This window comes from Lissotriton vulgaris, chromosome 1_1, assembly GCF_964263255.1.
Source record: "Lissotriton vulgaris chromosome 1_1, aLisVul1.2, whole genome shotgun sequence".
NCBI lineage: Eukaryota > Metazoa > Chordata > Amphibia > Caudata > Salamandridae > Lissotriton > Lissotriton vulgaris.
In genome coordinates, this window is record NC_141685.1 from 283049740 (window position 1) to 283062060 (window position 12321).

Genomic DNA, 12321 nt, shown 5'->3' on the forward strand with positions numbered 1-12321 from the left:
GGCGTCATCTGGAGCGGTGCTGGCGGCGCGCTGGGGCCGGTTAGTTGGCAGGGGTGGCAGTCCTTCAGAGTGTTCTCAACCAGTTGGTCCAGAGCCGGGAACCAGACGCGCTCTCTCAGCGCTCTCTTGGTGGAGACGACCCCCCGATGACCTTCATGTGCTAGGTCGACTACGCCTTGTCTGAGGGCAGCTGGGATGACTATCCGGTGGTCTCTTAGAAGGAGGCCATCCTCGGTTATCGAGAGTTCATCAGAGACGTGTCGGAAAGCCTGGAGTTCCCTTCTGACTTCCGGGCTTTCCTCGTCATCCTGTGGATGATGCCGCCATTTATTGGACAGTGTGCGTTTCATGACAGTCTGCAGAACGGCGTCTTTGTTGGTTGCTTCACGGATGGAGTCCATTGGTATGGCTGGAGGGCGAGCATGGCTTGACACAAAGTGGATGTATTCCTCTGCTATGGACGAAGTTGGCGTTGGAGAGTCTCTGGGATGGCGTGACATGTAATCAGCAGGATTGTCTCCCTTCCCCGGTTTGTGAATGATGGTAAATGTGTACTCCTGCAGCCGAAGGCCCCACCGCTCAATCCTGGGCGGCATCTTGCACTTCGGATTTCCGTAAATGGTCACGAGCGCCTGGTGGTCAGTAATGAGCGTGAAGTGCTTCCCATAGATGAAGATGTGGAAATGCTCGCACGCCCACACGACCGCCAGGCTCTCCTTCTCAGGCTGGGAGTATTTTCTTTCCGGGTCGGTGAGGCTGCGGCTAGCGTAGGCAATGATCCTCCGTTGGTCTGAGTCATCTTCATACTGGGCCAGGATTGCTCCCAGACCCACCGGACTGGCGTCTACAGTTATCTCCGTCTTTCGTCTGGGGTTGAAGTAGGACAAGCAGTCGGACGATTCAACCGCCCGTTTGATGTCTCTGAAGGCACGCTCACAGTCCGAGGTCCATTCGAAGGGCTGGTTGGACTTCGTGAGGAGCCTCAGCGGATGACTTATTGTGGCATAGTCGCGGATGTAACGAGCACAGTAGCTCGCCATCCCAAGGAAGGAGCGCAGATCGTTCACATCAGCGGGGCTTTTGGTGTTGTTGAGCACAGCCACCTTGTCTGGGTCTGGCTTCATGCCGCCGGACGAGAAAATGTGTCCAAAGAATTTTAGTGTTGATTGATGGAACTCGCACTAGTCTTTATTGAGAGTCAGGTTCGCGTCCAGCAGAGCCTGGCAGACGCGGTCAAGGGCAATGTCGTGTTCTCTGAGGTCTGTGCCATACACCAGAATGTCGTCGCTGTAGTTGAGTGAATTTGGGATATGGTGAATGAGTAGTCGAATCACCTCTTGGAAAATCTCAGCAGCTGAGGACACGCCAAAGCTGAGACGCTTGTATCGGAAGAGGCCGAGATGCGTGGCGAATGTGGTGATGGGGCGAGAGCTGTCATCTAGCTCGAGCTGGTGATAGCCCTTGTTGAGGTCTAGTTTGGAAAAGACTGTAGCTCCATTGAGTGCCGTAATCATATCGCTTAGGTGTGGGCCGGGATGCCTTTCCCTTTCGATTGCTGTGTTTGGCAGGCGCATGTCTACACAGAGGCGGACCTTGTCGGGAGTCCCCTTTTTTGGCACGATGACCACCGGGGACACCCAGGGAGTGGGTCCTTCGGTGCGCTCGATGTCGGCATCCAGGAGGTCTTGCAGTTCTTGAGCTACCGCAGGTTGCAGATGAAACGGCACTCGCCGGGGATGTTGGGCAACCGGTTTGATCCGCTCATTGATGTGCAGGTGTACTTGCCGGCCTTTTAGCTTGCCTAGGCCCTTGAATAGAGCAGGGTACTTCACGGCGTAGTTGGAGCTGTCGCTTATGTTGAAAAGAATGTGGACGAGGCGTAGGCGCTCCGCAGTCGGGAGGCTTAGCAGGCAATCGGCATCAGGTCCCTTGATAACGTGAATGATGGCGGGGATGGTGATGTCGCCATATGTGAGGGTGGTGTCGAACTTCCCCAGGCACGGGAGTGGTTTTTTCGACATCCATGTGTATACTCGGACAGGTGCAAAGCGCAGGTGAGGCTTGGGAACCATGCGCTCGTGCTCAGCAACGGAGATGTAATTGAGAGATGCGCCACTGTCCATGACAAATTTCGCTGCGTGGTTGCCCACCATGATGTCGAGTCGGGGGTAACGTTTGAGCTGATCGTTGTCAGCGATGTTGACATACTCGGTGGTGAAAGACGATCGCCTGGATGAGGAGGATCTGGACTCTCTTGAGGGAGATCGGCGATCCCAACGGGACCGTCTGGACTCACGACTGGAGTGAGACGATGCTGGGGAATGAGCAGGTTCATCCTGGACGGCCCTAGCATGGTGCCGCTTGGTTTCTGTTCTCGAGGACCTCTGCTGGCTGGTGCGCCGATCAGCGCCGCCTCGTTTCTCTCGGTGGTACTCACTGCACATGGCTTCGAAATGATTGGAGCGTCCGCATTTCCGGCAGCGTTGGCCCATGGCAGGGCATGAGTCAATGTGGGGGTAATCATACCCGCACCTGTAGCATCGTCTGGTGCGTTCGGGACGTCGGTCCCTCTTCTCTGAATCTCTCGGCCGGCGGTCGGTCCGGCGCCGGGGCGAGAATCTGGATCGGCGTGATTGGTCACGCGGGTTGCCGCGGTAGTCTTGGTGCCCTTGCCGTCGGTCGGAGACACGATTGGCGTGCTCACGGCTAGAGCTGGGCTTGACTTCAATGTCCGCCGCATTCTCCTCGGCTTGATCATATATTCGCGAGTTCTCCTCAATTTCTGCCAACTCTTGTGGCTTCCTCAGTAACCTTCGCCTCAGTGCATCGGAGTGACACCCTGATATTATCTGGGACTTGATGGCCGCATCTGGTGAGAAGTTTGCGAAGTCGCAGTACTGGGACTGGCGCCGCAGTCGGTGGATGAAGGACGTTAGCGGCTCATCTTTGTCCTGGTGCTGTTGATGGAATTTGTGTCGCTCATAATCAACATTCCTTTTATGCAAGAAACGATTGTTCAGTATATCTTTTACCTTGACATAGGTGTCGCCGTCGTTGGTCGGGATCTCTCGCACTATCTTACTGATTTCGCGCCCTCCAAGGTTGCGAAGGGTTATTATCTTGTCCTTGTCTGTCTCGATTCTAGAGCCCTCAATATAGTCCTCGAAATCTTCGAGCCATTCCTGCCATTTCAGGCCCATGCTGCTTCCAGTGGTGATGACCAAAGGCTCCGGCGCACGCAGATGCGTGCCTTTGACTTCCTTCTTTGCGGCAGGATCTTGGGCATTTTGCGCGGGAGAGCCAGGCATTCTGGTAGTGGTGTCTTCGGGCTCACACTCGTCACGGGTCGTGGTCACCAACACTCACTCTCACTGTGGTTCGTTGTCGCTACCACTGCTTGTTCATTACTCTCGTCGGCGCCTATCTGGCAGTGAGCACGGGGTTGCTAGGTCACAAATGTCAATTTGGAGGCGCCAGTGCTTATTTTGCCTTTCGCCTGACTCAAAGATGGCCGCCCTTCAATTGGATAGGATTTGTCCCTTGGGCCGCCTGACCTCAAGATGGCCGCCTCCCTTTGAAGCCCACGAGGTTCTCCTTGCACTCCGGGCACACACACACTTGCCGGTGGAGGACTCACGGTGGGGCTGGGCGTCCACACGCTGTGCTGAGGTGAGCGTTGGTTGTCTTGGGCTGGCTTCGCGTGCCTCTTGCCGCCTGACTGAGCTCGGCTGTCACTGGCCGATGAAGCGCTGGCTTCGGCGGGGTCGCGCGTGCACGGGCTTTCCCTCGCTTCTTTTCTGGCCTCGCGGCGGTGCAGGCTCACCCTGGCAGTCTCGGTGGCGTCTCCGGCGTCCGCCGGGAGCAGCGCACTGCAGGCTCTGCGGCGCGCTCAGCGCGGTCGTTGCTCTGGCGCCTTTCTTGTTGCGCCTCAGGCGCTCTCATTCAGCGCTCTTCTCTGGGTCCGTCAGCGCTCGTCCGCGGGACCGATGTTCTCTCCTCTCGACCCTCTTCAACTTGCGAGGGGAGGTCTGGCCACTCCTGGGGGCTCGTCACCGGCGCCACAGGGACTTCGTCGCAGCGGAGCTCACTCCACGCTGCAGGACGGGGCATTCACGAGTGGGGTTCCGATCCCACCCTCGTCGCCAGCTGTCGTGTCCCAACCCACACAGACACGTGGACACGGATATACTATTCACGAGCTCTTTATTATCATTCCAGCTCGGTCCCCGTCCCTACACTAACTGACCCCTTCCTGTACTGACCCCACCTCTTCCCCTCAGCCCACCTAGCTCCGCCCACCCCAACTACTAGACAGCTAACTCTATAACACCTCCCTGGACGGGAAACAAGCATCCTAGGACCAGTTTCATGGTTTCGCTCATCAGCCACTGGATTCAAGCTAGCCTGGCTGATGAGGGGTGCTACCCCGAAACTGGTCCCAGGATGCTTGTTTCGGTTCAGGGAAGACCTGGCTTGGCAGCTTGGTCTGGACTGTTCCCATGAGGTACAGGGTCAAGAATGATTTGCATATAGCTGGGTCTGAACTGAGGTAGCGAAGTGAGCTAAAGAACGATGATTATTTCAACCCCGACCTGTGAATGGGGGAGTGTCTGAAAAGTTTCAGTTCTCCGTCCATCATCTCCTTGTGTTTGGGTATAACAATTCCTCAGTAGGGTCGGATTGTTTTATATCTATATGTATGTCACAAGTATGTGTGTTTTATGTACACACTGCAAATGTGTAGTCATTACCAATGAGAACATTTATCGGCATGTAATTATGTGCTTCTCCACAGCATGAATTCACCTACCGCACTGATGAAACGCTCAAAACTTGAGTTCTTGTGTTCTACAGAGGAGCCATTGGTGTGCTGTTGACTTATTCTGCAGGACTACTGGAGATTTTATCACATTAGTAGAGATAATTAATCCACCTGAATACATATACACGTGTGTTACTTTCCTTAGAAGGATCAAGACTGAATATCGCTCCAGTTGAATGGGCTAGTAAGTTCTTTCTAGTAATCTCTGTTTTATGGTTGCCTGTCGCCCATTAATTGAGAGGCAGACAGGAGACAAGACTCTGGGGCACTTGTTTGTGCTGATGAAAGCCATGGATCCAAGGTGGCCATCCTTTTCCGGGCTGAAGCATGACGACAGAATTATAGGGCAATAGGATCATCATCCCCGAATTTTTATCACCATATTTGGCTTTTAATCATACCCGAACAAGCTGCAATAAAGGGATATATTGGTAGTTCAATGTATTTTTATTCTCTAAAACTGTGGTTCTCCAACTTGTGGTATGGGGACTCCTGGGTGTCCTTGAAGCCTCCTCAAGGCATCCGCAAACGACTTAGAAAAATAATTATTAACAGTTTAATAAAGTGTGTAAATAAAAATGCTAAATATATAGTCAAAAAATGTAAAACATACTGTACATGTGAAGGGACTTGAAATTGGAGGTTAAAAATGTAATTAGTATCCTCAGATTGATTTGTGGGAGTGCAGGTGCATCAAACAGAATATAAAACAAAACCCCGGCTGCTATCGATATCTAAAGTGCTCCCTATATTTCGGCCAATCTTGGTTTTTAGGGACCAGGAGACCCGATAATGAAACATGCACTACTGAAGAGGGTGATGGTCTATCAAACGAACACAAGTGTGACTATCGGAAATATCCATGGGGTGGAGATGCCCATTAGTGTGTGTTACCAGACAGATCCTCCAGCATAGCCAATGACAACATTCTATCGTAAATTCACTATCCACTACTAAGGATGTTCCAAACAGTGAGTCGAACGGGGAGGACCCAAATTCTTATCCCGACTTCCCAGTGAGGTCTCACGTGTGATTCCAAGTAAATCCTTTTGATCTCATCGAATTTAAGCAGCATTAAAAACAGTCCGACCTTAAATATTTACTAAAACGTAAAAAGAACCTGACATTTACAAATGCACTGATGGAACTGGAGCCCCCGCCGCCCCGGGGAGCCATGGTACTCCCCGGGGTGACGGCAGAGCCTCCCACAGATTACAGGTCCACCGTGCACCCTTCACTGGCCTGGCCTTCAGCAGGGAGACCCCAGGGGCCCGGCTCTCTGCTGCCCTGGCATTACCAGGCAATTAGCAGCGAAGGTACATCAAGAACGGAGGCGCCTCCCTCACCTGCTTCCCTTCCAGGCCGGAGTCACTGGGAGTAAAATAAATAGTGATGTTTTAAAGTACTAAGCTGAGCAGATACGACCCTGAAGTAATGGAGCGGACCAGCCGGTATAACCCGCAGGTCTCATATCTAATCACCCGAGGAACATTTCAAGAGCCGTTTGCCATTCCCCCAAGTCATAAAATGAATTTATAGTTTTGTATTAATTTGAGTAAAATGAAACTGGCTCCTTGTGTTAATGGCTGCAGGGAAGGAAGATGCCGGCTTCAAAGGGCTCCCCCAAGGCTGAAGAAAATGGTCTTGAACAATTGCTTTCGATGACATTTCCGATAGCGGGAGCCGCTCCGGTTAATCCCGCTAATTTCCACTCTGGCGGCGGGGGACATTAGCAGGAGGCTCGCGGGGGCTCCGCCTCAACAAAGAATGGATTCTGCAACTTGGGATCCACATCGGCCCTAGTTGTGCGAATTCTGGGGCAATCCCATGGAGCGGATGACCGAGGGGCTCTTCTCCAAACCGAGGGCACCACGAGTACTTTGAGGGCAAGCATTTTTTATTATCAGACGCCCCATATTATTAATAGCACTGGGATGACAAAGAAAATGGCTGCGAAAGCACCAGGTGACGTCCGACAGCACCAGCAGGCACGTGCCATCACCCGCATGCTTTGGCTTTGACAGACTGGTCACGTGCCCAAGGAAATCTACTTTTAATGTGACTGGGACGGCCTGGCACCCTGAGCCCGTTTCTTCCGTTTATTTAAGTGGACATTTACTTAGCTGGAAAGAGACGCTCTTGGTCACAAATCGTGCGGGTGACAGTAGAGTTTGTGTCTATCCTGGATGCATAGTGTGTTTACTGGAGGACAATACACAGGCTAGACAACGTGACATACACACATTACGGGGTACACGTGGGTGCAGCCAGGTGCAAGAATGAGTTCCAAAGAATTGAGGCCACTTTCGAGCATGAGTAGGGGAGTCTAAAAGGAAGTTTTTAAAGCAGAAAGAGGAGATGGCACGAAGTTATTTCCAGTAGTATGGACCTGGTAGTGCGATGTAGCAAGACTGTAGGCAGCACAGCAAGGTTTGGGGAATAACACATACAGGTAGGTTAGTCAAGCGAAGGTTCCAAGAAGGCACGTTCTGGTGGCCTGTGGGGTCAGTAGCTGGTGGGATAGCATTCATCATCCACAATAAAGGATTTGCAAGTTGCCCTTGTGACGGCAGATGCGAGAGCGAGGTCATGAAGGTTATAAAGAGTTCTCAGGCAGAATGCGTACTTTGTCTGGCGGAAGGTAGGAGTACAGAGGAAGGCCAACAAGTTGGCACTTTCAGGAGTCTGACTTGCTCTGGACGAGTGTGATAGGCATGAGGGACAGATTTTATGGTTATTCAGAACTTGTTACCTCGCAGCCGGTCATGATACAATAACCCTTTTTGAAAGGAAAAATTAAGAAGCAATGGTCTTCCTTTTTAGAATCGGGTGACTTTGAGTACGCCCCTAGCAACAGCTCATCAACAACTTCCTGCTTCAGCCACCCTGTCCTGCAAAGAATATGTACTTAGCTGCTGGCTGGAATGAAGAAAAATACACGGCATAACATTAAACCATTTATATTATTATATGTATATATAACATATATACACGTTCGTTTATTTCCTTTCATTTTTCCCCTTTCCTATTGTCAAAACAATTGCAGAACTGAGAAAAATGCATTTAATGTTCTCGGCTTTTCATTTTTGAAGGTTGTCCTTCAATAAAATGCTTAACAAAATAAAAAATGCAATCAGAGAACAACAATGCCACGGATTAGTATGTAGTTTTCAAGAGTCTATTCCATTTATACACAACATTGTAAACATATATAATTTATATCACATGTGCTTCGTTTATACACTTGTCTTTACGTGTCCTTTTCTCTTTCTTAGTTCACGAGACGATCGCAAGAAAAGAAGACAACACAGTTACAGGTTACTGACTATCCCCCGGTGCGGTGGGATGGTACCGTCCTTCCCCACCCCCAGGACTGTGGCACTGTCCGCGGTGATGAAGAAGCCGAGGGCGGCGTGGGTGCTCCTCCTTTAGATAGTCCAGCGTTGGCAGGGTTTGAGATGTAAACAATCACAGGCCGGAAGTCGGGGGGAGGGCCGGGATAGCGGTTCCGGGGTCACACGCAGCATGTGTTAGCACAAACGTCTCCACGACGGCTCCCAAAGAAGTGGAAGATTGTGAAGCCGAGGGTTCATTTGCCCTCTTCTTTGTACCGGTTAAATACACCTATGAAGCCCCGGCACGCTCCTGTCCCATTGTCACGTGCTGCTCACTTGGAGTCCTTTTAGGTATAACATTGTCTGGAAAGTTTTGCGCCCTCCCGTCCCTCCTCTGCAGAGGAGCCACTCAGTCTCCAGAAGTGAGAGATGGGGGGCTTGTTCCACGGGTCTGGCCACAACGCCCCCTGCGTCTTTCATAAGTAAATGCGCCGCAGGTCCCCTGGGGATGTGATGGTGTTGCATTGGGGGCACAGCTTCTTTGCACCCTGAAACGACAAAAGAAAACTGGTCAAAAGGTGTCCCCATGGGGCAGTGGTTCCCAAACTTTTTCGACCCATGGCTCCCTTGACCCATTGGCCATTGCCCATGGCTCCCCACTGCTATTTTTTTGGGGGGGGATGGGGTGTTGTAAGCCCGGTCTCTGGAGTACTTGCATTTTTCTGCCTGAACAGGATTGGGATGAAGCGGATGAAGGTATCATAATCATATACACAGGGTGTTCCGTATTACTAAGAAACCGCTTCTAATAAAATATTCCTAGCTACACTTCTTTGCCCATGCCTTTTTTAGAGTACCCTCTCAAACTATAACCCACTTACAGTGCCAGATAGCACCCCTATGCATATAGGCCCCATTGCGAAAGTGTTTCTGCGTTTGAAGAATATTTGCATACACTTCCATTTCTATCCATCTCATACTTGCAAACACACTTGTCTCAGCAGGGTGACTCATGATTTTGTAAACCACATGCAGCTTTATTTTTGCTGTATCCTCCCTAAAATGGCCTCCAAATCAATGCAAGTAAAATAAATTCCTCTTTTTGTAAACGTCCCTCTTTCTTGCTTCCAAATGTTGGCATTAAGCCATATATGGTGTTGTACTTCCCTGTGCTCCAGGAGAGACCAGGCCTGAAAGAAATGTGGACTGGAAGTACCTATGATTCAAGTACAAATGTCAATACTTAATAATACTTAGTGTGTTTAATTGACAGGACAACTGTACATTCCTGATAACTTGCATTGGTGTAAAATGCATTTGGGAAAAAACGAAACAAATAACGAGTCTAACAAAATAAATCAGGCATCTTCCGCTTACTTTGGGAGCGTTGGAACATGGGTATCCAGTGAAATATGGAGGTCATCTCCCTCGACATGCCATCAATTAAGCACTACGTTTACAGCTTTAGACAGGTCACTTACAAATCATCGTCATCATGCATTTAAGTCTAATTAGTTTAACTAAAGCCAACAGACCCTTCAACATTAAAGTGCTTGGTGCACGGCTCCCCTGGCTAGGTTTGGCGGCTCCCCAGGGAGCCACGGCACCCAGTTTGGGAATCCCTGCCATGGGGGAATATTGACTTCTGCTGCCTCGTGCCACCCCTCTAAGAATGTATTTGGGTACATGTGTGGCATGGTACTTCACAAGGCAAGGGGGCTCGTGTCATGTATGAGGTCTAATTTACTTAGAATCCAATATGCGTGTATTCACAGTGGTCACCACCTGGACCTAAGAAAACGAAAAGTATGGTCTATAAAATTATGTATCAAAAAGGATTACCATCAAACAATGATGTCTGAGTTTACACAAATCAAACTACACTAAATAAGTGATCAGAACATCCACAAATCACAAGACCAGTGATCGCATGATCGACTGATGGTCAGTTTCTAGGGCATGACACAAATGTATTTATATACCTTCATTCACATGTAGCAAAGAATAAGCCATTTATAAAGTAATGAAACTTTTTTTTCCAAATAAAATAATCATAGCAAACAAGCCTGAGTCATGACCTAGCAATAAAAATCACCGACATATGCCAAAGGCATTTTACAAATTATAGAAATGCTTATGTCAATTTCGAACTAAATCGCAGGCAGATGTCATTGATACTTTCTAATAAATGCTTCTTCTTAGTTTAAATGTGCAGAGATCTGATAAATCTTGGAATGTTAAATAACTTAAAATAAGGCAAGCATCTACACGCCCACATAGACAAACATTTTTTAGGTTTAACAACATTTTATTTGTAATTCTGCCATGAACAGTACTTCTGTGCAAACCCAATGTGCAGCCTGAGAAAAACAAAGCTGTGTTTCTAAGAAAGAGAAGAGTGAACTTACAGGCATCATTTATTGCTATATGCAGGGATTGGGTCTTTATGGAGGCACCCTACCCCTTAGGAAGGAGGTTTTCCATTCATGAACATTAACATGGCTGGCAGCACCAAGTGTGCCGCATAAACAGGACCCATGGCCTGACTGCCAGCTCCTCATTCTTCCCTTGAATAACCCTGACTTTTCCTACAATAAACGGTGCTCGAACTACAGAATATTAAAAAAACGTAAATGTCTATGACGCACAAGAGAATACATTAAGGTTGACCTTACTTGTGAAAGATTGGACCACCCAGCTCTCAGAAGTTGGGTGCAGAGTCAGAAAGAGCAACTCTCCATTGGATGGTCTATGTTGCCTAGTTATAGAGCAAATGGCCGAGGGAGCTGTACAGAGTTTTGCCCATGATGCCACAAGAGAGTCTCTTAAAACCCCATTTAGTGGTAACAAGGGCTCAGGCCGAGTGGGCAAATGTCCACAAACAGGTTTGTGCTTTTGTCTCAGTTGGCAGTTATTGATATAGTACTTATACTTACCTGCAAAAAAAACCCACAAAAGAGGCACTTTCCTCTGAGAGCTGTTTGGCGAGGTAACATTTGATAAATTCATATATAGCTCAGCATCAGAATAATGAAGGGCAGCAAGTTGTCTACCTACTCACTGGCATCATTATATGGAACATTTCAGAGCCTTCAAGTACACCACAATCACAGCTGTACAGAGCCACCAGCATCCGGTAGTACTGGCAACAAAGAAGAGGCAGGGTATCATCCAAGAATAGAGGCTGCGCTTGGGCCACCTCTTCGTGAGACATGGGCCTCATGCAAGCTGATGTTGGCTTCGTATTGGAAATTGGCACCGAGCGCGAATCCTGGGCAGGCAACGTCGGAGTCTGAGTCAGCGCCAGATCAATCAGGACTTGTGTTGCTTATAGGGACCAAAAGGGTCAGTCAGTGCCAGGGGAAGTAAAACTATGGGTCCAACCTGACACTGCATTAAAAATCGGCAGCATGACCTCTTTGAATGCCATCTGCTACAGGGTCAATGATGGCCTGAAAGGTTCGGAGCATGCCGGGACCAACCATGGGATGGGCTTGGAGTTGAACGAAACCTGCAGAGTCGTAGCTTTAAATTGTTGCTGTTTCACCTGTGTGTGCAAGTGGCGAGAGGGAGACGAGTGCTCGCTAACGGCACAAGTCGAACTTTGATTTATCAGATCACTTGGAGCGAGATCTGGAATCGGTACAGGCATGGCCCCTGGCTTGGAGCTGGAGCAAATCCGTTGTTTCGAGTACAATCTGTCCTGCAATTTAAAGTCTCCCTTCATGCTTCATGATTGCCTTCCAGTACATCATGGAGCACATGTCAGATACTTCAATTCATGACCACAACCTAGACACCCAAGGCAAACGTTGTGTGGATCTGTGACCAGCATCTGCTTCCGAAAGTCGCAGCACGGCTTAAAGGCCGTGGAGACATGGGACCCGTGCCATTTCTTCCAGAGGCAATAGGAGTCTACTAGAGTTTGACGGCACCCTCCACTGGCACACAAGAGCAGTTCCTTGATAGTCAAAGGGTGAGGAATCTACACTTATAAGTACCCATCAGTAAACCGCATCAGCTTATGGGCCTGGCAGACTCCGCTCTACCCCCTCTCACACAACATGACAAAGGCAGGGTTTAATCACCGGTAGCGGATCTTTGTCTCTTTGGGCACAACCCTAAGGGCGGATAATATCAAACCTGCACAGTGGGAGCCCTTTC

General features: G+C 49.4%; 1 protein-coding gene across 6 annotated transcripts in view; it reads right to left on the reverse strand.

The window, feature by feature from the left end:
• Positions 1 to 7769: 7769 nt before the first annotated feature.
• Positions 7770 to 12321, reverse strand: part of RNF220 (ring finger protein 220) — a 726058-nt gene continuing 721506 nt past the window's right edge. For 5 of the 6 annotated variants that reach the window (XM_086952315.1, XM_086952313.1, XM_086952312.1 and 2 more), the window contains one exon: positions 7770 to 8705. In XM_086952315.1, coding sequence (XP_086808441.1) covers positions 8634 to 8705 — 72 coding nt within the window. In that variant the 3' untranslated portion in view covers positions 7770 to 8633. The remainder of the gene's footprint in view (positions 8706 to 12321) is intronic. The other variant, XM_086952317.1, reaches the window with a different exon arrangement.